The 27,897-nt window shown below is 43.3% G+C and overlaps 1 protein-coding gene across 1 annotated transcript in view; it reads right to left on the bottom strand.

Annotated features, from left to right (window-relative positions):
• The window catches only part of LOC132780645 (V-set and immunoglobulin domain-containing protein 10-like), a 60,385-nt gene extending 33,742 nt beyond the window's left edge, over positions 1 to 26,643 (bottom strand). The window contains exons 1-2 of the mRNA XM_067462181.1: positions 26,518 to 26,643; positions 4,113 to 4,442 (exon numbers count right to left, since the gene is read on the bottom strand). Coding sequence (XP_067318282.1) covers positions 4,113 to 4,442; positions 26,518 to 26,584 — 397 coding nt within the window. The 5' untranslated portion in view covers positions 26,585 to 26,643. The remainder of the gene's footprint in view (positions 1 to 4,112; positions 4,443 to 26,517) is intronic.
• Positions 26,644 to 27,897: the final 1,254 nt, after the last annotated feature.

The following is a 27,897-nucleotide window of genomic DNA, read 5'->3' as shown; positions in this document are numbered from 1 at the left end:
CTTACCTCCCTCTTCCTGCATGGTAGGGGGTTGGACTGCATGGCCCTTGGAGGTCTCTTCCATCTCTAGGATTCTAGGATTCTATATCAGGAGTAGACAATATGGTCTAATTGATATACTTTTTATCTCCCATCCACCATCCCATCCTAACCAAGGCCAACCCTTTTGGGATCCAAATGTTTCCCTTCACTTTCTGCCTCCAAAAAAGAACAGGAATGGGAGGAAGGGGCAGGGAGGGGACTTGGGAGAACCCTCTCCCTCCTGGTCCATCCACCCCGCTCTTTGGCCCGCCATGCGGCCCCCAAGTTAGAAAACTTGCCTATGCCTGGTATAGATAATGAGGGCAGAGGGGACAAAGTGAGTGAGCTCTTCCATCAAAAATAATCCTGTATCCGTGACTTTTTTTTCAGCCTCCAAATTTCTTGTATTGCAGAGAAGTAAGTCATTGAAAATCTTTCCCATCACAAACGTTTATATTTGATGAAGTAACGTCTTCTTGGGTAACTTTTCCCCTTTTCTTTGGATGCTCAAAACTGTATTTTGAAATGCTCAATTCAGGTTTTGAGCTAATGAAATGCTTGAAAAATTGGGGTTTCAAGGAGAACTTTATTGAAGGGGAAGAATTCTCAATTGTGTGTGTGTGTGTGGCGTCCTCATTTTGCTTCCTCCTCATCTAGTGATACATCTGGCTTGCCTCCCCTCTACTGTTTTATTCTGCCTTTGTTTAATACAATGGAGGAATATCGTATCATTAAACTTTGAATGGGACAAGAATGAAAAAAGAGGAAATTGGGTCATTTTTCTGTGTCTCTGACCGACTCAAAACAAGAAGAGATCCAAGATCTTTCAGCTCTTTGCCTTGGATCTTGGATCACTGCAGTAGTCAAGCAAGGTGAGTTTGGGAACTCATTCTTCTGGAATACACAGCATATGAACTCAGCATGTAGCTGGAGGTGAAGAGCCTTCAGCAAATGTAATTGTGTGTGTGAAGGAAGAAGGAGCAAAGATTTCAATGTGGGACTGAGGTCTACTGATAGTATACCCAATATATTTTTTCAGTGCTGAGAGGCAAACCATGGAGATGAAAGAAAAATGAATCCACTGGACATGCAGGTAGCACACTAGAGAACTGCAAAAACATTGACCCAGAGTGTAGCAGAGGAACAGAAAGAAAAGAGGACCACCATCACCTCAGTGCTTTTGAGAAACCAGCCTTGTGAGATCTTGGCTGACATCCTTCAGCTCATTCCACTAAACTGACAAACCTCATAACCTCATGAACTAATAGCCAACTTTTGTTTTTCTTTTCCCTCCCATACTTTTTCCTTTTGTGCTGCATCTTTTTTCAACTGTTAAGCCTCAGGGAGGGATGTGCTGTGTTAAAGGGTCCATTCTTGCAAGGGAGGATGAATAATTGAATCCATTTTCTCCATACTTCAAAAATTATGAGTTGTCAAAGAGATCTCGCCTAGGGAGAAGGTATCCAACAGTGTGTGTGTGTGTGTGTGAAATCTTCCTGACCTACACATGTATAAGATGCAAGGATATGGCAGTCAAGGATCTAGAACAAAGTAGGCCTTCTTGTACCTTCTGCTGCTTTCCCTCATTGCCCACCAAACACGACAGCAAGTGTATGGGAGGTAAGTCAACCACGGATCTGGAAAGCGAAAACCTTCTAGGATCATTGCCTGGCTCTTCCAAGCCAGTTGGATGTTTGACATGGGGAGTTGAGTTTATTTGAGGTCTTGATGGAAACCAAAACTTGAGGAGGAAACTCTTCATTGGAGTTTTCAGCCACTTAAAAAGCTCATTTCTCATCCCAACCCTTAGATATGTAGATGATACCACTTTGATGGCCAAAAGCGAGGAGAAGCTGAGGAGCCTTCTAATCAAGGTGAAAGAAGAAAGTGCAAAAGCTGGGTTGTAGCTAAACATAAAAAAAACCAAGACAACCTGACTGATTGATAACTGGCAAACAGAGGGAGAAAACGCAGAGGCAGTGACAGACTTTGTATTTTGGTGCGATGATTACTGAAGACACAGAATGCAGCCAGGAAATCAGAAGCCATTTACTTCTTGGGAGAAGAGTAATGACCAATCTCGATAAAATAGTGAAGAGTAGAGACATCACCCTAGCAAGATCCACATAGTTAAAGAAATGGTATTCCCCGTAGTAACCTATGTATGCAAGAGCTGGACCATAAGGAAGGCTGAGTGAAGGAAGAGAGACGCTTTTGAACTGTGGTGTTGGAGGAAAATTCTGAGAGTATCTTGGCCCACGAGAAGATCCAGCCAGTCCATAAGCCAGGAAATAATGTCTGACTGCTCACTGGAGGGAAGGATATTAGAAGCAAAGATGAAGTACTTTGGCTACATCATGAGGAGACAGGAAAGCTTAGAGAAGAGAATGAGGCTGGGGGAAATGGAAGGAAAAAGGAAGAGGGCCGACCAAGGGCAAAATGGATGAATGGTATCCTTGAAGTGACTGGCTTGACTCTGAAGGAGCTGGGGGTGGCCACGGCTGACAGGGAGGTCTGGTTTGAATGGTCCATGAGGTCACAAAGAGTCAGAAGCAACTAAATAAATAAACAACAACACCCCTCCTCAAGCATCCAGATTTTTTTCCATCACTGAGGACAGGTACTGTCTTCCTTTTGTTAAAAGAAATCTAAGCTGTTCTAAGGGGCTTTCCCGGTCTAAACCCAATATACGAATGCTATAAATACCGCACATCCCTACACACATATTTAAGAACACAGACAAAGTCAAGACTGAATCTACATGGCCAAACATGCAGTTTGAACTGTATTATATGGGTCTAGATCAGATATGGGCAAACTTAGGCCTGGGGGCCAAATGCAGCCCTTGGGCTCTTTTCTCAGCCCCTCCTCTCTCACGCCATCATATCCTTCCTTCCTTCCTTCCTTCCTTCCTTCCTTCCTTCCTTCTCCCTTTCTTTTCTTCTTCCATCCTGTCCTTCCTTCCTTATCTCTCTCTTTCTCCTTCCATCCTTCCCTTCTACCCTGTTGTCCTTCCATCCTTCCCTCTCTCCCTTTCTCCTTCCCTTCTTATTTAAGCTAAAGAGCCGGTGTAGCCTGTACACACCTCCAAAGTCAGCATGACTGCAAGGAGTGCCATTACCTTCCCACAGAAGCGGTACCCATTGAGCTACTCATGTTTGCATGTTTTTGAACTGCTAGGTTGGCAGAAGCTGGGGCTAACAGCAGGAGTTCACCCCGCTTCCTAGATTCGAACCACCAATCTTTCGGTCAGCAAGTTTTATATAAGGAATACAATTTTACTTGGACCCCTGGTAGTGCTGCTGCTCAGCTGTTTAACCCGCTGCACTACCAGGGGTCCCAGTAAAATGTTATTCCTTATATAAAACTTGCTGACCGAAAGATTGGTGGTTCGAATCTAGGAAGTGGGGTGAGCTCCTGCTGTTCACCCCAGCTTCTGCCAACCTAGCAGTTCGAAAACATGCAAATATGTGTAGAACAATAGGTACCGCTTCTGTGGGAAGGTAATGGCTCTCCATGCAGTCATGCTGACCACAGCTCAGCTGTTTAACCCGCTGCACTACCAGGGATCCCAGTAAAATTGTATTCCTTATATAAATGGCAAAAACCAACATTTCTTAAGTTTTTGTTTTGCATTTTTAACCCATTGCTGTGTTATCTATAGATACAGACTCCCTGGTTATAGGGGACCAAGACCCCCTCTACACTGACATATAAAATCCAGACTTTCTGCTTTGAACTGGATTATATGGCAGTGTAGACTCATATAAGCCAGTCCAAAGCAGATAATGTGGATGAGTCCCCCTTTGGGGGTTGAGAAGTGCTTGAAATAAATTATCTGATTTGATCATCTGGCAGTGTAGAAGGGGTCCAAATCTACCAGGAAGAAATAGCACAGCATTCTTATTGGTTTATTATTTTCTTCTGACAGTGAAGAAGTCAGAAAATTCTTTCTTCAAAACTTGGGAATGAATAGATACAGATATTCTTTCCATTCCTGATGGACCTGATGACTTTCCCCCCCAGCTTCTTTCTCAACATGTCTTGAGTCGACATATCCTACTGCCATTGGAGCGTAAACTTGGTACTCACCATACACTTGAACAGTGATGTTTTCCTTCTGTGCTGAGCTCCCCAGAGGGAAAATCTCCACCGTGTAGACACCAGAATTGGAAGGAGTCATTGCAGTGATGTTGAGGTTGCCACTCAAGGGGTCCACCCTGAATTGAAGATGAAAGCTGGGGGCTACCACAACGGTGAAATTGGGGTGCAAGCTCCCCATGGCCAGGATGGTGTTATTCCTTCTCCAGATAATAGTGGTTTGAGTCTGAAAAGAGGGTAAGGGGAATGGGATGGGGAGAGAAACAGAATCCCCTACACGCACAGCCAGAGGAGAGGAAAGAACAGCAGGGAGAAGTGGAACTGAAAAGGGTGAAGTTGGGAAGGAACAGAAGGAAAGAGAAAATGCATTATTTGTGTCATGTATTTGGTACATTTTTGTCTGGTCCAATACATTAGTATTTCTCAACCTGGGGGTTGGGACCCCTGGGGGGGGTCACGAGGGGGTGTCAGAGGGGTCGCCAAAGACCACCAGAAAACACAATATTTTCTGTTGGTCATGGGGGTCTCTGTGTGGGAAGTTTGGCCCAATTCTATCATTGATAGGGTTCAGAATGCTCTTTGATTGTAGGTAACTATAAATCCCAACAACTACAACTCCCAAAACTCAAGGTCTATTTTCCCCAAACTACACCAGTGTTCACATTTGAGTATTTGTGCCAAGTTTGGTCCAGATCCATCATTGTTTGAGTACACAATGCTCTCTGGATGTAGGTGAACTACAACTCCCAAACTCAAGGTCTATGCCCACCAAACCCTTCCAGTATTTTCTCTTGGCCATGACAATTCTGTGTGCCAAGATTGGTTCAATTCCATCGTTGATGGAGTTTAGACTGCTCTTTGATTGTAGGTAAACTATAAATCCCAGCAACTACAACTCCCAAATGTCAAGGTCTATTTTCCCCAAACTACACCAGTGTTCACATTTGAATATTTGTGCCAAGTTTGGTCCAGATCCATCATTGTTTGAGTACACAATGCTCTCTGGATGTAGGTGAACTACAACACCGAAACTCAAGGTCAATGCCCACCAAATCCTTCCAGTATTTTCTATTGGTCGTGAGAATTCTGTGCGCCAAGATTGGTTCAATTCCATCGTTGATGGAGTTAGGCTGCTTTTTGGTTGTAGGTGAACTATAAATCCCAGCAACTACAACTCCCAAATGTCAAGGTCTATTTCCCCCAAACTCCACCAGTGTTAATATTGGGGCATATTGATTATTTGTGACAAGTTTAGTCCAGATTCATCATTGTTTGAGTCCACAGTGCTCTCTGGATTTAGGTGAATTACAACTCCGAAACTCAAGGTCAATGCCCACCAAATCCTTCCAGTATTTTCTATTGGTCATGAGAATTCTGTGCGCCAAGATTGGTTCAATTCCATCATTGGTGGAGTTCAAATGCTATTTGATTGTATGTGAACAGTGAACTATAAATCTCAGCAACTACAACTTCCAAATGACAAAATCAATTCCCCTCAACCCCACCAGTATTCAAATTTGGGCGAATCGGGTATTGGTGCCAAATTTGGTCCAATGAATGAAAATACACCCTGCATATCAGATATTTACATTACAATTTGTAACAGTAGCAAAATTACAGTTGTGAAGTAGCAACGAAAATAATGTTATGGTTGGGGGTCACCACAACATGAAGAACTGTCTTAAGGGGTGGCGGCATTAGGAAGGTTGAGCAACACTGCAATACATGGAGCAGGAAAGAGAGAGATAACAGTTTTGTCTGTCTTCCAAGCTTGGTGACCCACCATTATAAAGATCAAGATGGCCACCTTTAGGGTAACGTTTAAGGAGAGCAAATCAACATTCGAATTATGAATTTGTGTGTTGGAAACTCATTCCTGACTCCACCAGTGCTACCATAATTTAGTTAAATAGCCTCCTTTTTTTTGAAAAAGCAATTAGTGGGGTCAACACAGGAACCTTGGGGATAGTCCAGTCCTGGAACGTTACTTTTAAAAAGTCATTAATTGCCATTATATTTCAGAGGTCAAATTACAGTAATATTTCCCAGGTTAGGTACTCCTATAATAAGTATTGTATCATTTTACAGCTTTTACTGATTGTTTTAAGTGTGTGATTGTTACATTTATAATCTACTGTGTTTTACTAGACTACAGGTTGAGCATACTTTATCTGGCATTCTGAAATCTAAAATACTATGAAAGCCAATACCATCAAAAGGATAAGCCAAGATACTAACTTTACTTTCTGATGGACTGTTGTGAGTTTTCCGGACTGTATGGCCAATGTTCCAGAAGCATTCTCTCCTGAAATTTCACCTGTATCTATGGCAGGCATCCCCAAAAGTTGTGAGGTCTGTTGGAAACTAGGAAAATTTAGTTTATATACCTATGGAATGTCCAGGGTGGGAAAAAGAATTCTTGTCTGTTTGGGGTAGGTGTGAATATTTCAATTGGCCACCTTGATTAGCATTTAATGGCCTAGCAGTTTCAGATCTGGCTTCTTACTGCCTGGGGGAATCCTTTGTTGGGAGGTGATTAGTGGGCCCTGATTGTTTCTTGTCTGGAATTTCCCTGCTTTTGAGTGTTGTTCTTTATTTAATGTTATGATTTTAGAGTTTTTTAATACTTTACTTCATGATGGTTCAGTACTTTGTTACATAAAACTATTAATAAATTTTGAGTACACAATTACTTTCGGTTTACGTGCATCAACTGCATATGGAACATAAATGAAATTGGGTGTTTAGGCTCTGTGTTCAAGATATCTCATAATATCAATCCAGTATATGCAAATAGGGCCCCCCTGGTAGCACAGCAGGCTAAACCGCTGAGCTGCAGCACTTTTTGACAGAAAGGTTGGCGGTTGGAATCCAGGGAGCGGGGTGAACTCCCGCTGTTAGGCCCAGCTTCTGCCAACCTAAGAATTCAAAAACATGCAAGTGTGAGTAGATCAATAGGTACCACTTCTGCGGGAAGGTAACGGCACTCCATGGAGTCATGCTGGCCACATGACCTAGGAGGTGTCTATGGACAACACCAGCTCTTCGGCTTAGAAATGGAGATGAATACCACCCCCCCCCCCCCAAAGTTGGACACAACTAGAGTTAATGTCAGGGGAAAACTTTACCTTTACTTATATGCAAATACAGGTACCATTTGGCCCTGCAATCGGTGGGGTAAAGGGCACAAACATTCCAGGGAAATAAAAAATTACATTTTTTTAATTGAGAGAACACCACTTTAATCACACTACAGAAAAAAATCCACTGAAAATCCAGTTTCTGCCTCCTGCAGAATTCTGGGTTTTGTAGTTAGGGGAGAACCTTAACAGCCTCACTAAACTACAAACCCCAGAATTCTGCAGGAGGCAGAAATCAGATTTTCAGTGGATTTTTTCTCTAGTGTGATGTAAGTGTAAGACTTTCCAGGCTTACCAGCAGGACTTTCTGTTCAGATGTTAAGCACAGTATTGCATTTGAAGACATCAAGATTCTTAGACCCTTTCCTACTCTGCCATATAAAATCCAGATTATCTGTTTTGAACTGGATCATATGGCAGTGTAGACTCATATAATCCAGTTCAAAACAGATAATGGGGATTATCTGCTTTAATAATGTAGTGTAGTGTAGAAGGGGCCTATGTGTTGCAGTTACACCAAGGTGTAACATTATCCTTTAACATTCCCCTTGCAATGTAATTCAGGCCCCTTCCACACAGCTGAATAAAATCCCACATTATCTGCTTTGAACTGGGATATATGGCAGTGTGGATAACCCAATTCAAAGCAGATATTGTACGATTTTCTGCCTTGATATTCTAGGTTATAGGGCTGTGTGGAAGGGCGCTTAGTTATCTCTCAATGGAGGAAAGTATAAATTAGAACTCACTATTTATTTGTAATTCTTTGCAGACAAGTTGCCAGCCAGGAAAGACAGCAAGGAGGAAGAAAAACCAGCAGCCAACACAGTATGAATGAGGAGGCTTCCTGGGATCATAATGGGCTTTTACTGCCACCCCCTGGAATGCTAGCAATGTGCAAAAATGTATTTTTTTTATCATTATAGGAGGAAATTACATTTTGGGTATTCTGACTCCAGTGCTAAAATCTAAGTGAACCTCGAAGTAGTGAGGGAACACTGTAATAGGTTACAAGTAATGTGAAATGCATTTTTAAAATACTCAATACATTTGAATTATAAGAGCTGTAAGGTCTTTTCTCTGCTGAAGAGTTTGGTACCTCCCCAAACTACAAATCAAAACATGGTCCATGGCACTTAAAGTGTTGTCAAACTGCATTAATTCTACAAAGTGGATGCACTATTAAAATCAGTCGGTTGCCCTTTGGGGTGGCATCTTCTTCCATTCATCTTTATGGGTGGATCAATCCCACTTCTTGAGATTACCTCTATTTGCAGGTTTTGTAGAGGTGGTGCTTGAAAAAACCTGCCAAATTTGTCTGTCCAGAGCCAATGGTGGGACAGGAAAAAAGCCTAATGTGTATTTGGGGTTCTTGTTATCTGCTTTCAAGTCATTTCCAACCTTATCGCAAATGTTTTCTTGGCAAGATTTGTTCAGAAGGGGCTTGCCATTGCCTTTCTCTGAGGCTGAGAGACCCCTTCTATACTGCCATATAATCCAGTTCAAAGCAGATAATCTGGATTTTATATGCAGTGTAGAAGGGGCCAGGGAGTATGACTTGCTCAAAGTCTACTGCCAACAGGTATTTAGGGGCAGGCTGTGAGAATGTTTGGTGGGATTGGGGCAGAGGTTAGGGATGAGTTTTAAAGGCCGTTTTAGTATATTCATTGTATTCTAATTCTGTTTTTATCACACTGCTACTATTTAATTGGGTTTTTTTTATTTTGTATTGCACTTTTAAAACTTGTCTAGTGTGGATTGTTAGCCACCTTGAGTCCCCCATGGGGAGAAAGAAAGAGTATAAATAAAGATTATTATTATTATTATTATTATTATTATTATTTAATATTATTATTATTATTATTATTTATTATTATTAACTTTATTTGTACCCCGCGAGCATCTCCCGAAGGACTCGATGCGGCTTACACAGGCCGAAGCCACAAAAACAATACAATAGAGAACATAACAAGCAATAACAAAGCAAATCAAAATCAAAAATCAAATAGTAATAATTATTAATATTAATGATGCAAATGTGACTGTGAGTAGATCAATAGGTACTGTTCCAGCAGGAAAGTAACCACACTCCAGGCAATCATGCTAGCCACATGACTTTGGAGGTGTTTACTGACAACGCCGGCTATTCGACTTAGAAATGGAGATGAGCACCAATCCCCAGAGTTGGACACAACTGGACTTAATGTCCGGGGAAAACTTTTACCTTTACCTTTATTAATAATAATATTAATAATAATAATAATAATAATAATAATCTATATAAATAAAAATGTAATGTTTGTTTGTGGGATTAACCTAATTCAAAAACCACTGGACGAATTGCCGCCAAATTTGGCCTCAAGACACCTACTAACACAAAGAGTGACCATCACTCAAAAAATTGATTTTGCCATTTGGGAGTTGTAGTTGCTGGGATTTATAGTTCATCTATAATCAAAGAGCATTCTGAACTCCATCAATGATGGAATTGAACGAAATGTGGACTTCCATTACTAACAACAGAAAACACTAGAAGGGTTTCGTGGGCATTGTCCTTGAGTATGGGAGTTGTAGTTCACCTACATCCAGAGAGCACTGTGGACTCAAAAAAATGATTGATCTGGACCAAACTTGGCACAAATATTCCATATGCCCAAATATGAACACAGATGGAGTTTGGGGAAAATAGACGTTGAAATTTGGGAGTTGTAGTTACTGGGATTTATAGATCACCTACAATCAAAGAGCATTCTCAACCACACCAATGACAGAATTGGGGCAAACTTCCCACACAGAAACCCCATACTTAAGGCCACCCAGTCCAACTCTCTTCACCAGGGCAAGAAAACATAATCAAAGCCCTCCTGACAAAGAGCCACCCAGCCATAGATGTAGATAGATATATATGATTCACACCCAGAGAGATATATAGTATCATAGATTTCAAAGAAACCCCTAAAGAAAGACAATTATATGTTGCATGTTCCAGAGTAGGCAAACCAGACCATCTCCACATGAACACTGACAAAGAAACAGCAAGAAATACTGTTTGCCCTCAAACATAAAGAAACTACATATATTAGAAACCAACACTTTCTCATTACTTTATTTTCCAGATCACCATAGCAATGTGTGGCAGGGGACGGCTAATAATAATAATAATAATAATCAGAAGTGACATGCAGCATGCAACCAAACAATGTACTCTTGGTTCACTCCTGATAAGAGAAATGAAATTGTTGTTGTTGATGATGGAAACAGCAACCTTTCAAGCTCTCAGTATTTCTTTGCTAACCTGTATTGTATGATATATTGATTTGCCAGTTTTACTGATCTCTTTGGTGTGGGAGGGACTACAGATATGTGATTTCACTGAGCATGTTCAGACTCAAGACTCCATTTTGTTATCAGTATGCTTTTGGACTTCAATGGAGGAGGTGTGCTTTGGACTTCCAAGGAAGCAGTTTGCATTTGGACTTATGCAGTAACAGTTTACTATATGTTTGCTTTGAGAAGCAGTGAGTACAGTTATACACTTTGGATTTTCATAAGGTATATACTTAAAGACTGGATTATGAACTATTGATTAAGAATGATGCCCTGTGTTCTCAACACAGAGAAACTACATCCTATTTATAACTGAACTTTAATAAGAAATGTGCCTGTATGCTGAAACAATACAAGATGTTTCAGAGTAAACAAGATATGTTATTTTTAAAGAAGACTTTGTTTTTGCCTCTGAGTGCATATTTAAACTAAGCAGTTTCAATGGAGAATATATGTTTTGGGCAACTGCAATTTCAACTTTAAAGAACATTTTCAAAAATCTGCTAGCCAAACATATGTTTTTTTATGCAGTGGCATGTCTTTGTCCCAGGCAGTTCAAAGACATAGTTTATCAGTTTAATAGCCATGTGCCATTACATGAATGCTTGTGAACATCACTTTTTCAAAGGGTTGACTTCTAACAAGGTCATGCCTTTCCTTGACTAGTGGTTTTCAAAAGGTGATCTCCAGATTCATATTTGCCAAAAGGATATGCTATCATTTTCCTTTTCAAAATGGGTATGAATGCCATTTTTCCAATAAGAAGAGGAGGAGGAGGAGGAGGAAGAGGAAGAGGAAGAGGAGGAGGAGGAGGAGGAAGAAGAAAAGAACCCCTCTACGTGGGGTTGCCTTTGAAGACGGCTCGGAAGCTCCAATTAGTCCAACGGTCGGCAGCCATGATACTAACTGGAGCGGAGCGCAGGGAGCACACAACTCCTCTGCTGCACCAGCTCCACTGGCTGCCGATTTGCTACCGGGCTCAATTCAAAGTGCTGGCGTTGGCCTTTAAAGCCCTAAACGGTTCTGGCCCAACCTACCTATCCGAACGTATCTCGGCCTATCAGCCCACCAGGACCCTAAGATCTTCTGGGGAGGCCTTGCTCTCTATCCCGCCTGCTTCACAGGTGCGGCTGGCGGGGACGAGAGACAGGGCCTTTTCTGTGGTGGCCCCTCGGCTCTGGAACGCCCTTCCCATGGAGGTAAGATCAGCCTCCTCGCTGATGGTATTCCGAAGAAGACTAAAAACTTGGATGTTCAAGCAGGCATTTGGCTAATTCGGTGCAATGAATGTGTTGATTACGGATTGGTAATATGGATGATGCAATTGGACCACGATTTTAGTTAGGAGATGTATTGGATTTTGATTTCGTGTAATATTGTGTATTATGTTTTTATGGTTTTAATTGTATACTGTGCACTGTATATTTTGTTGTAAACCGCGTTGAGTCGCCAATTAGGCTGAGAAACGGCGGTATACAAGGACAGTAAATAAATAAATAAATAAATAAATAAATAAAGAAGAAGAAGAAGAAGATGACGATGGCCCAATGGGGATTTGAACCGTGGTCTCTGGAGTCCCTGGCTCATGTTTCTAGACTGAGAATTGGAGAAGTCTCCTGTACTCAAATAATCTCATCATATGGCTAATCATGGAAGCAGTGGAGTGGCAGCAAGGCAATCCCGGTGCCCTGGCTACCATCTGACATGTCCCCATCCTATGTGTGGAAGCATCACCGCTGTGCCAAAGCCCCATTGTTCCTTATGGAACACTGGGTGGCTTCTGTGTTGGTGATGGCAGCAGCTTCCCATCATGCTGCCATGCTAGTTTGCCCATGGAGCCCCACCCAAAGTCGCCATACATTGTTTGATGGGCAACGTGGAGCTCCGTGGGCAAACAGGGGCAGAAGCATCCTAGAACACTTCAATCACCCCATGTGATGAGGCTGTTAGTGGTTGTGCAGAAGAGGGAATTTCAGCAGGTATCACTTGCAATCTTGGTTGAATCACAAGCAACATTTGCAAAAATCCCTTCTTCTGCAGAACCATTAAAGGTACAGGAACCCTCTCCAGTTTTCAATCTGACAATCCCAGACTGTACCCCACTGCAAATGCACCCTCCTTGACGCCATCTTTCCAAAGCTCTTTGTCTGTCGTCAGCCTTAGTTTCTAATTAGAGTCTAATTAATGTTACGTAGCCATGAACAATAATACTAAACTCAGTCCCAGCGCTTGCCAACAGCTGTTTTAAATTTGCATCCATTTAAATAAATTACATTTCTGTTCAATAATTTAATTTTATAGGGAAGGCCCAGCATGACGGATCACTGTTGAGAAAGGCCAAGGAGCACAGGACTTGTGCATGTCCTGACCAGGGCCTGGCACACACTGTTAATTTGTGTGGCAAAAGTGGCACATTGCTGAAGGGGAGGGCAGCAAATTTGGCAGCAGCTAGCCCCCAATTTGCAGCCTCAGACTCCATCTTTCCACACAGCTGCCTTGACAGGCGCTTATCTGCATCTGAGCAACAACAACAAAAACTCTCCGCTTGACTTCTTTAGCCCATAAAGCCATGACCTGCATGCCACAAAGCCTGTGTCACTCCATAGCTGCAACTAAATCAGCTCGCTCCAGGGCTTGGAAGACCACATAGAGGGTTGAATCCGGAGCAGGAGGTCTTGCTGAGAGCAATCGGGAAGTCTCACTATACAAAACCGGAGCTAAATCAGTGACTTCCCTCCCTCTGTCCTCCGTCCTGGCCCCCGTCGTCACTCGACTTGCCAGGTTTAAAAATACAGGCATTCCCTTTTCTGTATTCATGGCGCAACCAGAAGGAGCCATTCTTGGAAGTGGGTTCTGCAGGGAGACTCGTGAAAGAAGCATTGAAATATTCATGAAGGCACCAGGGAATGTGTGCATGTTGTGAAGGTTAGGAATAGAGGCGGGGGGGGGGGGGGGGGGAGGATGTTTTTCTGTACCAGGCAGGGTGTGTGATTCCCACAAAGTTCATTTTGATCAGGAAATTCCAATCAATAATGGTATCCTGTCTTTTCCCACAGTTGAAAGCAATGGTTTTAAAATCAGGGCAAGTTTCTGTTCTTGTGACAGAGCACATTAATTGTTTTTCTGTTATCCTCCTGCTCCCTTATCTGCTATTATAACTGCCTTAGCCCTTCTTTAGGCATTATTATTATTATTATTAACTTTATTTGTACCCCGCTAGCATCTCCCGAAGGACTCGATGCGGCTTACAAAGGCCAAGGCCTCAAAACATAGCATAACGATACACAACCTAGAGCAAATCAAAAACAGTTAAAACAATATTAAAACAACAACAATAAAACAATACACTAAGACACAATAAAACTGGGCCGGGCCAGAGTAATGGGTACAGAATTAAAAGTGCTGATGTGACAGGGGATATGTAGGATTATAGGGTAAGTGCAGTGTGCCAGCAATCTTAATTTCTACTAAAGTGCTTCTGGGACTTGTTGTTGGACTTTTCCTATTCTGGAAAGGCACATTCGAACAGCCAGGTCTTCAAGTTCTTCCTAAAGACTGCCAATGTAGGGGCCTGTCTAAGATCTTTGGGGAGGGTGTTCCAGAGTCGGGGGGCCACCACAGAAAAGGCCCTGTCTCGCGTCCCCACCAGACACGCCTGCGATGCAGGCGGAATCGTGAGCAGGGCCTCTCCGGATGAACGAAGTGAGTACATGGGTTCATAAATGGAGATGCGGCCACGCAGGTAGGGTGGTCCCAAACTGTTTAGGGCTTTGTAGGTAAGCACTTGCACCTTAAATTGGGCTCGGAAAATAAACGGCAGCCAATGGGGCTCCTTGAATGGGGTTGACCTCTCTCTGTAGGGAGCACCAGTTAACATCCTGGCCGCCGCCTGTTGAACCAGTTGAAATTTCTGAGCTGTTTTCAAGGGCAGCCCCACGTAGAGCGCATTACAGTAGTCCAATCTAGAGGTGACCAAGGCATGGACCACCCTGGCCAGATCAGGCAATTGCACACATATACATCTTTCAGCTGTCTTAATTTTGCATGAACAGATCCCCAGTGGCACAGTGGGTTAAACCCTTGTGCCGGCAGGACTGAAGACCAACATGTCGCAGGTTCAAATCCGGGGAGAGCGGGGATGAGCTTCCCTCTATCAGCTCCAGCTCGTCATGCGGGAACATGAGAGAAGCCTCCCACAAGGATGATAAAAAACATCAAAACATCCGGGCGTCCCCTGGGCAACGTGCTTGCAGACGGCCAATTCTCTCACACCAGAAGCGACTTGCAGTTTCTCAAGTCACTCCTGACACGACAAAAAAAAAATGAACAGATCCCATTATTCCCTTGTTATTCCACTTTTTTCAGCTGCTTTAGTGTCCTGAATTCTGTCTCCCTCTTTTACTTTCCCTCTTTGTCCTTGGCTGATTTCAATTACTGCAGTTTGAAGTCAAAATACACAATTAGTAGTTCAGCAGTGGTTCCAAACATGGGTTAGAAACTTTACTTTCCCAGTAAGCTCTGGCAAAAGCAAATTGCTGCAATCTCTCCTGGCTTGTGTGATCTTCCTCATTGATAATGTTTATTATTTTGACCACTTCTGATGTTTTTTGGAAACATGTGACTTAGTTCACATCATGAAATGTTGGAGGATAAAACCAGTTTGTTGTAATAGTTTGAGCATTGGACCATCGACCTCATCAAAAAGGCCCATGGACTTGCCCCATATTGGGATGAATCCATGGATTCCCAGCAGGTGGCATGGTAAGGCCGCCATGCCACACCCTGCATGCCCGCCTTACCTTGCCCCTAATTCCATTGGGAGAAACGTCACCACCCGGCTTCCCCTCATTGTAGGGAAGGCAACATAGGATGGCTACATGTGCTGCTACCCTTCCCTTTTCGGCACGGAGCCCAAACGTGTTTGTGCATTTTGTGAAGGGCTCCATGCCAAAAAGGGAGAGGAAGCAACATACGACGGGCCCGCCTGATGAGTTGGTATGACTCCTGAACTCTGAAGACCTAAGTTCACATTCTTGTTCAAAAAGTCACACTCTCTAAGCTTCAGAAAATGACAAAAGCAAACCCCATCTGAGCAAACCCTGCATAGGCATAGTGAATGGGGGCTAAGGGCAAAGGGGCTAGTCACACATCCAGTACTGAGTTTCTCCTCAAGGGCTGTCAACATTTTCTGTCCTTTTCGCAGTCAACAAAAACTCTACCCGACAAGCCTTTTAATTCTCTCTAGGTTGAAGATAGAAAGAAGACCACATGGTCACTCAGTGCTTGCTTTTGCTACCCATTTCTAGGGTGCCTGTACCATTGGCATCCTGGTAAACATTTGGGATGGCTGCTTAAGATGCTAGGTTTTAGGCTGCCACTTTTGGATTCTTGCTTGCTGAGGTGTTCCTGTGAGTATCTCTCTCGATCTTAGGAAGCTGTTTCTTGATTTAAGCCATTGGCATGCTGGCCGATATCTGAACAGAGGATGAGCCGAAGATGTCACTGCCTTGGTCTTTTCGTTATTGGCTGCTACTTCCTGATGGATGTCAGGTGGTGCAATATCATCTAAACCAGGGGTCCTCAAACTAAAACCCGGGGGCCCAATACGGCCCTCCAAGGTCATTTACTTGGCCCTCGCTCAGGGTCAAGCTAAATCTGAAACGACTTGAAAGTACACAACAACAACAACAACAACAACAACAACAACAACCATGCTATCTCATCAGCCAAAAGCAGCCCCACACTTCCCATTGAAATACTAATGTTTATATTTGTTAAAATTGTTTTTCATTATAATTATTGTATTTTAGAGTTTTTGCACTACAAAGAAGATATGTGCAGTGTGCATAGGAATTCATTCATTTTTTTCAAATTATAATCCGACCCTCCAACAGTTTGAGGGACTGTGACCTGGCCCTCTGTTTAAAAAGTTTGAGGATCCTTGATCTAAACAATATAATTTTTCCAGTGGTGTGGGGCATAGACATCCTGTGGTAATGTGGCATGTCTCATAAAGAGCCACATCCATTGTTTTAATGTGGTGCAATGTATTCCACATTGAGCATGCATATTCAGCAGCAGGGCAGCAGAGCCTAAGGGCAGATGTCTTCAGTGTAGCTGGTTGTGATCCCCAGGTTGTGCCAGTCAGCTTTCCCTTCTTCTAGACAACCATAATACTGCCAGAATGAGAGCCCTTTCCCATATTCAACCTGGCAATGCTAGAGCCATTTCTGGATAGCTATTTCCAAATTATAGTATCCTTTTACATTAAAAAAAAACATTCAAGGTGACAACAGAGAGAAAGTGTTTGGCTGATAATGTAGGATACAAAGCAGCAAACAAACAACACCCCATCTCCATATTTGAGGCCTTCCCCTCCCATTTTCATTTCCTTCCACAAGTCTCTTTATCATCTGTCAACACCGCCGACGAGAGAGATTTATTTGCCCACCCTAATCCTGGCCCTTCCTTTCCATCTCCGGCTCTTTGAAACCATCCATATAACAAAACCCAAGCTGGCGGGGCCTACAGGTCTGCGCCCTTGTAAATTAAAAGCTGAACAACAGCATCGGCCACACGCCAGGGGCTGCATTAGCAGGAGCTGAGTGAGGAGAGCCGGGAGGCGGGTGTGAGGAGGGGGGCGACAAGGGAAGATGGATGAAAATTGGCTCAGTGGGAGCCCAGCAGCCACCACAGGCTGTAATGGATGGGCCGGCTCCCTGCGGGGAAAGAGAGTGGGGCACGGATGGGAGAAGGCCATAAATCTAGCAGGAGGGGGTTGAGGTGGGGGTGGGTGGGCATCGAGGTCCCAATGTGCCGGGCTCCACTTTAAGGAGGCAACAAGGGGGGGGGGGGGTACAAAGGTGGCCATCTTTCTTTCCTTTGAGCTTTCTCCCTGGGCACCTCGCAGCAACATCCCAGGCAGAAATCAACAGGGGATTTGTTGCCTGGGATGAAGTGATAGAGCGATGGGATTCCTCCCTGTTGTGTAGCTCTTAAAGCAGGTACAAGCATCTGGAATCCATTACTAAGACAGAATCAGAAGCAGGAAAGAGCACAGAGCTGGCTGAGGATATGTTCTCCGCACACCCCTTCTCCTGTTTTTCACAAGACCCTTGTTCTGCAATTGCTTGCCTTAAACAGAATTTTACGATGGAAATACCCTCTGCAATTTTCTCTCTGCTTCTTCTATGTTGCTTCTCACCAGGAGGGAAAAATCAGTTGAAGAGGAACAGATAGACTAGATGCTTGGTGACTATTGATTGGCAATACTAGGATCTACGGCAAACCTAAAGTGTTTTCTACCTGTGGCAATAAAGAGGACAGATCCAGTTCTGTTTCCAGACTCATAAAGAAACTGAATGGATTATTGTTTGTTGTCGTTTATTCGTTCAGTCGTTTCAGACTCTTCATGACCTCATGGACCAACCTACACCAGAGCTCACTGTCGGCCGTCACCACCCCCAGCTCCTTCAAGGTCAAGCCAGTCACTTCAAGGATGCCATCCATCCATCTTGCCCATGATCAGCCCGTCTTTCTTTTTCCTTCCATTTTCCCCAGAATCATTGTCTACAATAAGCTTTCCTGTCTTCTTGGGAGGAGAGCAATGACCAATCTCAATAAAACAGTGAAGAGTAGAGACATTACACTGGCAACAAAGATCTGCATAGTCAGAGCAATGGTTTTCCCCATTTTAACCTATGGATGTGAGAGCTGGACCATAAGGAAGGCTGAGCAAAGGAAGATAGATGCTTTGAACTGTGGTGTTGGAGGAAAATTCCGAGAGTGCCTTGGACCGCTAGAATATCCAACCAGTCCATACTCCAGGAAATAAAGCCCGACTGCTCAATGGAGGGAAGGATATTAGAGGCAAAGATAAAGTACTTTGGCCACATCATGAGAAGACAGGATTGGCAGTAAAAAGAACAAAAATTATAATATTATTTATTTATTTATTTAAAACATTTCTATTCCGCCCTTATCACCCCGAAGGGGACTCAGGGCGGATCACAGCATATACACAGCAAACATTCAATGTCGGGGCACAAATTCTTATATACATACATAAACATTAAAAACATTTATCAAAATATTAAAATACACCATTTAAACCCGTCCTGGTCATCCACGTCAAATCTAATTTGCCTGGTAATCTTTCCTATTTCTGCTTTATTGTCCTGTTCTGAAAGCTTGGTCCCACAGCCAAATTTTTACCATCCTTCTAAATGACAGGAGAGAGGGGGCCGACCTGATCTCACCAGGAAGGGAGTTCTATAGCTGGGGAGCAATCACCAAGAAGGCCCTGCCTCTCGTCCGCACCAATTGTACCTGTGACAATGGCGGGACGGAAAGCAGGGCCTCCCTAGAGGATCTTAATCTCCATGATGATTCAAAGGGAGAGATGCGTTCGGACAGGTAATTTGGGCCAAGGCCGTTTAGGGCATTATAAGCCAAAGCCAGCACTTTGAATTGTGCCCAGTAGCAAACTGGCAGCCAATGGAGCTGGTGTAACATGGGAGTTGTATGCTGGTGTAACATGGGAGTTGTATGCCACCCCAATTATTAACCTGGCTGCCTCTTGTTGGACTATGATGATGATGATAATAATAGTAATAATAATAATGCAGTTTGAGCACAGGCGAATTTAGTAGTGCAAAATAAGTCATATAAGTCATCTGTTCTGTTGTCGCTTATTCGTCCAGTCGCTTCCAACTTTTCGTGACCTCTCACCCAGCTCCTTCAAGGTTGAGCCAGTCACTTCAAGGATAATATCCTTCCATTTTGCCCTTGATCAGTCCCTCTTCCTTTTTCCTTCAATTTTCCTCAGCCTCATTCTCTTCTCTAAACTTTCCTGTATTCTCATGATGTGGCCAAAGTACTTTTTCTTTGTCTCTACTATCCTTCCCTCCATTGATCAGTCGGGCTTTATTTCCTGGAGTATGGACTGGTTGGATCTTCTCGCAGTTCAAGGCACTCTCACAATTTTCCTCCAACACCACAGTTCAAAAGCATCTATCCTACTTCGCTCAGCCTTCCTTATGGTCCAGCTCTCGCATACATAGGTTACTACGGGGAATACCATTGCTTTAACTATGCGGATCTTCATTGCCAGTGTGATGCCTCCACTCTTCACTATTTTATCGAGATTGGTCATTGCTCTCCTCCCAAGAAGACAGGAAAGCTTAGAGTAGACACTGGGGAAAATGGAAGGGAAAAAAAAAGAGGGGCTGACCAAAAAGTAACATCTTCTGCTTTCCTGACTGCAGTCTGCATCTGCAGTAATCTTTGCACCTAGAAATCTTTGCACTTAGAAATACAAAATCTGCCACTGCGTCCACGTTTTCTCCCTCTATTTGCCAGTTATCAATCAGTCTGGTTGCCAGAATTTTGGGGGTTTTTTTTAATGTTTAAATGCAAGCCAGCTTTTGCACTTTCTTCTTTCACCTTGGTTATAAAGTTCCTCAGCTCCTCCTCACTTTCAGCCATCAAAGTGGTGTCATCTGCATATCTAAGATTTTAACCCCAACCTTGCATTTGTCAAGCCCTGCACATCACATGATGCGTTCTTCATACAAGTTGAACAGGTAGGGCGAGAGTATGCAGCCCTGTTGTACTCCTTTCTAAATCTTGAACCAGTCTGCTGTTCTGTGGTTTGTTCTTACTGTTGCTACTTGGTCGTCTAATCTATCTTTCCAGAAAGATGAATAGCAGGAGAGCCATGAATCATAGAATCATAGAGTTGGAAGAGACCTCAAGGGCCATCCAGCCCAACCCCCTGCCAAAAGCAGGAAAATCACATTCAATGCACCTCCAACAGAGGGCCATGTAGAGCATACAACTCCCATGTTACACCAGTTCCACTGGCTGCCAGTTTGCTACCGGGCACAATTCAAAGTGCTGGCTTTGGCCTATAAAACCTTAAACGGCCCCGGCCCACATTACCTGTCTGAACGCATCTCCCCCTATGAACCATCACGGAGATTAAGATCCTCTGAGGAGGCCCTGCTTTCCGTCCTGCCACTGTCACAGACATGATTGGTGGGGACGAGAGACAGGGCCTTCTCGGTGATTGCTCCCCGGCTATGAAACTCCCTTCCTGGTGAGATCAGGTTGCCCCCCTCTCTCCTGTCCTTTAGAAGGATGGTAAAACTTGGCTGTGGAACCAAGCTTTCAAGACAGGGCAATAAAGCGGCAATAAGAAAAATGACCAGGTCAATTATATTTGACGCAGATGACTAGCATGGCTTTAAATGGTGTATTTTAATATTTTTAATATTTATATATCATATCTGAATTTGTGTCCCGGCATTGAATGTTTGCCTTGTATATGCTGTACTCCGTCCTGAGTCACCTTCGGGGTGAGAAGGGCGGAATATAAATGTTTTAAATAAATAACTAATAGACTCTGCTTAGAAGCCTCCAAAGAAAGAGCCTCACCACACCCTGGGCAGAGACTTCCACTGCTGAACACCTCTCACAGTGTTGGGTTTCATCCCTGCCTACACAAGTCTCCAGCTCTCAATGAGTAGTTAGTCTAGATAGACTGAGGGATTCCTCCCCAATTTCCTCTGGTTAGTTGATTTTAAGAAGGGGGGTTGTCTCACTCATTTTTGCATGCCACTGTCTCCTTCCCTTTGAATACCTAGGAACGTGATCTCTTCAGGGAAATGTAACTTCCTCTATTAAAGGTATTTTTATTGCCCTGGGCTGGTCAATGTGGCCTGTCTCCATTTTCTGGCCTCTTTTCCTTTTGTCTTCTCTAGAGTTAGGAAGCATCTTCCCCAGGAGCCCTCAAACTAAGGCCCGGGGGCCGGATATGGTCCAAGGTCATTTAGCCGGTCCTCGCTCAGGAACAACCTAAGTATGAAATGACTTGAAAGCACCCAATAGCAACAGCAATCCTATCTCATCAGCCAAAAGCAGACCCACACTTCCCACTGAAATACCAATAAGTTTATATTTGTTAAAATTGTTCTTCATTTTGATGATTGTATTGTTTTTAAGTGTTTTTTGCACTACAAATAAGATATGTGCAGTGTGCATAGGAATCCATTCATGTATTTTTCCAAATTATAATCCGGCCCTCCAACAGTTTGAGGGACTGTGACCTGGCCCTCTGTTTAAAAAGTTTGAGGACCCCTAATCTTGCCATTGTCTAAGGCACGATGTAGTAGGTATAGTTATAGCTCCAAGAACCTTTTCTATCTAGAGTGGATTTCTTTTATCTTTAATAAACATATTATTTTTGATCCTATGAGTTGTGGATCTGCAATCCTGTTCCATCCTGTTGAATGGAAGTCAGTCCTTGCTCACTACACATAAGTTTCTGCTGCTTATGAACTCTGCATCCTGCACTCTACTATATTTTTGGTGGAATCATGCACAGTGAGGGTTATTTTTGAGCCTAACAGCTCCTGATTCCCAACACACAGTCAGGAAGTTCTTCCTAATGTTCAGGTGGAATCACCTTTCCTGGAGTTTGAAGCCATTGTTCTGCATCCTAGTCTTCAGGGCAGCAGAAAACAAGCTTGCTCCCTCCTCCCTATGACTTCCCTTCACATATTTATTCATGGCCCTCATCATGTCTCATCTCAGTGTTCTATTCTGAAGGCTAAACATGCCCAGCTCTTTAAGCCGCTCCTCATAGGGCTTGTTCTCCAGACCCTAGATCATGAGAAACAAGGCAGTGCTTCTTAAAGTATTTGATGTGGTGAACTGGCAGTTGTGTCCATGGACCACTACTTTGAACTGCGTGGAGGAAGGAAGGAGAGTGCCAACATCATTTCCAAGCATTTTCCACCTGAGGCAGTCGACTCACACTGCTTAATAATAGAGCGAACCAAGCTAAAAACAGCATGGTACGCTTTGTTGATGTTGGATGCCCTCAAGTCATTTCTGACTTATGGCGATCCTATCCTGGGGTGATCTTGGTTAGAATTGTGCATAGCGACTTGTCATTGCCTTCCTCCGTGGCTAAGAGAATGTGACTTGTTCAGTGGGTTTCCATGGCCAAGTGGTATTTGAGCAATCATCCCCCGGAGTCAAAGACCAATACTCACAGCTCTAGACCACGCTGCTTCTTCCTTGACACAGTAGGCTATTACATTTACAATTATCTAAAGCTGAGAAAACAGTAACACATTTAAAGCCATGGATAAGACAGTTTCTGAAATAGACTCACCCTGTTAAAGCGAGATCATATCCATGCTTATTAAGGATGTAATTCATCACTAATTTTCTTCTTGAAGAAAGCAATGAGCAATTTTAGCCATTTTCTTCCCGCTGGGATAAATTCTTTGAAAACCACACAGTTTTGGAAACCTATTTGCAATTTGGAACTTATTACCAACGCTTGTGATATTACCAGGGGCTATGACACCATCGATTTGGACCTTGAAATCTCAGGTCTTGAAATAGTCCTGACCTGCCAAACCTTGTAATGAACAGCAACTAACCTTACTTTAAAAAAAAAAACCCACCAGTGGTAGTACATCGGCTTTCACAATGACATTTCCAAACTCAGTGTGTGAAAACACAGTTAAGAAGTAGACATTTCCAAATCCAGCTATAATCTGCATTTTTTTGTCAGCCTTTCTAACACCTGCTGAATTCAGATATGCATCCAACTGGGGGAGAAATCGCAGACAGCAGCGGAATGGTCAGTGTTATCACATTGGCAATTACAACCAGAATCCCTTTAAGCCAGTTTTTTAATTGGAGGGAAGGAGGGAGGAAAGAGAGAAGGAAACACATTTTTGATGAAGCTGAAAAGTCAGCAAGGTTTTTGTTTTCCCCAAACTCTTTTATTGCTCTCTGAAGGCAGGTTATTTTTAGGCATGCTGGTATGCCCTTTGTTTTTCCAGCAAGAATAAACTACTAGCATAGTAAAGGTAAAGGTTTTCCCCTGACATTAAGTCCAGTCATGTCCGACTCTGGGGATTGGTGCTCATCTCCATTTCTAAGCCAAAGAGCCAGCATTATCCGTAGACAACTCCAAGGTCATGTGGTCGGCATGACTGCATGGAGCACCGTTACCTTCCCGCTGGAGTGATTCCTATTGATCTACTCATATTTGCATGTATTCAAACTGCTAGGTTAGCAGAAGCTAATAGCAGGAGCTCATGCCGTTCTCTGGATTCGAACCTGCGACATTTTGGTCAGGAAGTTCAGCAGCTCAGCGGCTCAACCAACTGCACCACTGGGGGCTCCAACTACTAGCGTATGAGCATCCTATAACTAGAGGAGATAAAATTTGGAGAAAGAGGAAGAAGGTGATGAAGAAGGAGTTTTACAGCTCCCCATATTCAGGGCACATGTTGAGAAGATAATCCTTCTTCCTTCCATAATAATAATAATAATAATCATCATCATCTTTATTTATACCCCACCACCATCTCCCCAAAGGGTACTCGGGGTGGCTTACATGAGGCCGAGGCCAATAATGCAACTACAATAAAATGAATACAAAACAGCAAAAATAACAACGCAATAAAATAAGGCAATAACATAAGTGAACATAAGAACAAAACAGAGCAGTGCAAGATACAGTAACAAACACACACAATGGGAGGACCAGATTCACACATAAAGTGATAAAACCCTGGATGAGATGACAATGAAAAAGATGTATTTGTAAGGGAGGAGCGTGTGGAGGACGAACAGTGGAGTCAGGCCTTAGAAAAAGGTGAGGGGAAGGGCAGTATGAGGACACCTTGAGGGAGAAGACAACAGGAAATAAATATGTGGTCATTCTCCAAAGGCACACCGGAAGAGCCAAGTTTTTAGATTCTTCTTAAAGGCTGCTAGGGTGGGGGCTTGCCTAATCTCACCAGGCATTGAGTTCTACAGTTGGGGGGCCACAGCAGACAAGGCTCTCTCCCTTGTACCCACAAGTCGTACATGTGATGGAGGAAGGGGCGAAAGGAGGGCCTCCCCTGAAGATTGAAGAGGTCGTGCAGGTTTATGGAAGGAGATGTGAGTAGCTAGAGATAGAATTAGGCTGAGGGGTTCTTCCCCCTCTTCCCATTCCTATGCATGTTTCCCAAAAGGGATTTGTCTTCCTCCTTGCCACTGTCTCCTCCCATTTGATGCTGTAGCATTGGAATTCTGTGAGGGAACTTCTTTTTAAAAGGTATTTTTATTGCCCTGGGCTGGCCATATAGCCTTTTCGCCATTTTCCCATCTTTTCTGTTTTTCTTTCTACCTATGAGGATGCTAATACCTACGAGGTAACGGCATTCCATGAAGTCATGCCAGCCACATGACCTTGGAAGTGTCTATGGACAACGCCGGCTCTTCGGCTTAGAAATGGAGATGAGCACCACACCACAGAGTCAGACCTGACTGGACTTAATGTCAGGGGACAACCTTTACCTTTACCTATGAGGATGCACATTTTGCCTTTCTCTAAGCCAGTGGTTCCCAACCTTTTTTTTGACCAGGGACTACTTTGACCAGGGACCACTCTCCAACATTAGTACCAAATAAGTTTTTGGTCAACTTTAGTTTTGGTTCGAGATTCAGAATATTTCACTGGATAGACCATATCAGCTCCAGTTTCTGATACAGAACATATGTCATGGTCAGCAACAGGCTGGTGGCATGTAAGAAGTGGAAATGAAATGAAATGAAATGAAATGAAATGAAATGAAATGAAATGAAATGAAATAAATAAATAAATAAATAAAGAAGAAAGAGGCCTGCAAACCAGATTTTCATCCTTGTGGCCCACCAGTGGTTTGCAGTCCACAAGTTAAGAACCACTGCTCTAGGCAAAATGTAGCTGCATGGACTTTTTACCCTTTAACCTCTTTAGAAGATGAGATTTAGTAAGCTACTTAGCTCCAAGAACTTTTTAAAATCAAGAATGTATTTCTTTTACTTTGATAAATATTTTTGAACCTAAACTTCTGAGTCTGTAATCCTGATCCATCCTAAAATATAGAAGCTTGTCCCAGCTCATCACGTGTAAGTTTCTGCTGGTTATGAAGTTTACTTCTGGTACTCTGCTATATTTATGGTGGAATCACCCCATCTGAGGGTTATTTTGAGGCTAACAGCTCAGATTCCCCAACATGCATGGGCCCTTCCTTCCTTCCTTCCTTCCTTCCTTCCTTCCTTCCTTCCTTCCTTCCTTCCTTCCTTCCTTCCTTCCTTCCTTCCTTCCTTGACTGAATTACCCCTGCATTATGCAGACAAGTTGGTTGCTGCAGGCAATAGATTCTGAGATTCATTAGCAAGGTTCTAAGAGAAGAGCTGTGACCCAAACTGTCTGTCCTGCTCACTGTGCCCCAAGGCTTCAGGTGTGGTGGATTTTCACTCATCACCAGTGTTTAATAAAAAAAAAGGCTACATCTGCCAATCCATTTGGCTTTTATACAAGGAATGAACAGGTGTCACCATGTTCTTTGCCTTGGGTGGCAAAAATTGTTACAATGCTTTCTTTGGGCTTGGTGAACCACACGTCATGCAGGCCTGCTTGAACTTTGGTCCTTTGTATGTGCTGTGTTTCATTTTCCAGGATTGTTAAACTTCAGTCATGCTAGCTAGGATGTCTGGGAGTTGAATTTCAAAATATCTGAAGATCTAAAATTTGAGCACCAAATTTTGAGCTCTACTTTCCTCTTTGCAGTAGTAGCACAACAGGAAAAGCAGCACCTGTCAATTTCTTTAAAAGATAGCAGAAACTTGCCACACGTCAAATTTGGCACGTATGGCAATACAGGCCTCCTCGCCCCAGCATTTTTGTTCATTAGGCATGGCTGGAAGGGAGGAGAGAGAGGAATGTACGCCATATTATATTCCACTGACTTTTTTGGACCAACATGCCCTCCCCCATAACTGCAGCTCAAAGCTTCCCATATATCAACACGGTCACACTTCATTGTGCAGCGAAGAAAGAAGCCCCGGCGCCAATTTCCCAGACTCACCCAGCAGTGACAATAGCCAGCCGGTCAGGGCAGAAGAGAGACAAGTGTAGGGATGCCAGGACGCCATGCGAGGGCTGATTCAGTGGAGACAAGACAGAGGTGAGATGTGGACCACTCTGCACTGGGGACGACTCTCTCCAGAGCACTTCTGGGAAGGGCCTTCTGGTGTTGCCGGAAGACAGGTGCCACCAGGTAGCAGAAGCGGCAAGAAACCCAATGCCCAGAGGCGTGATCTGATCCTCCCCCGGGGAATAATGACAAAAAAAGCTCAATTATTTAAGTTATGCAGCCAGGAAAACCTGTTGAGCTGTTTTAGGAGAGGAGGAGCGTAACAGTGTAGCTGTCCGGTTGACTGTTTTCACAAGCAGAGGGTGGAATTGACTGGCACAGGTTGGTGGGGCAAGGAGGAACTTTGTGCGGAGTGTCTCTGACAAAGAAAGGGAGAGACAGCTCTGAATTCTGCTTCCTAAACAGGCTGCAGACAGACACTGCTCTTACTCATTTATTTAACTTATTTTGGTTATTTGATTTTGCTAAATTAAAATATAAAGCTCATTCTTTTTTAAAATATATATATTTTATTAAAGTTTTCAATAACAATAAAAGAGGGGGAACATATGTGCGGTATAGGAAAGTAGGAAAATAGGGTGGTTGAAAGAAGGTGATGGCATGGGGTAGGAAATGTGGTATAAGGGGGGGGGGGGTTGGGTACTATGGTATTTTGGGGTCGGTAAGAGTGGGGAAGGGTCCACTTTTAAGGATTATAATCTCCAGAATCCTACAAACAGGAATCCAACAGTAACTTTTGAAAAGGTAAACACGAGGAAGGTATATAAGAGTACCAACTTCCTGCTAATAGAAGAGCCCTCTATATTGTTGCTCAGATCAGTGTCCCGTAATTGTTGTTTGATTGTTGTTGTTTATTTGTTCAGTCACTTCTGACTCTTCGTGACCTCATGCACCAATGCACGCCAGAGCTCCCTGTAAGCCATGGCACACCCAGCTCTTTCAAAGTCAAGCCAGTCACTTCAAGGATAGCATCCATCCAACTTGTCCTTGGTCAGCCCCTCTTCCTTTTTCCTACCATTCACCCCAGAATCATTATCTTCTCTAAGCTCTCCTATCTTTTCATTATGTGGCCAAAGTACTTCATCTTTGCCTCTAATATCCTTGCCTCCAGTGAGCAGGGAAGTATGGACTGGTTGGATCTTTTTGCAGTCCAAGGCACTCTCAGAATTTTCCTCCAGCACCACAATCCAAAAGCATCTATTTTCCTTCTCTCAGCCTTCCTTATGGTCCAGCTTTCACATTCATAAGTTGTTATGGGGAGTGCCATTGCTTTACCTATGTGGATCTTCATTGCCAGTGTGATGTCTCTAC

The sequence above is a fragment of the Anolis sagrei genome, chromosome Y, assembly GCF_037176765.1.
Source record: "Anolis sagrei isolate rAnoSag1 chromosome Y, rAnoSag1.mat, whole genome shotgun sequence".
NCBI lineage: Eukaryota > Metazoa > Chordata > Lepidosauria > Squamata > Dactyloidae > Anolis > Anolis sagrei.
Note: the sequence above shows the minus strand (reverse complement) of the source record. Positions and strands in the feature narration are given on the sequence as shown.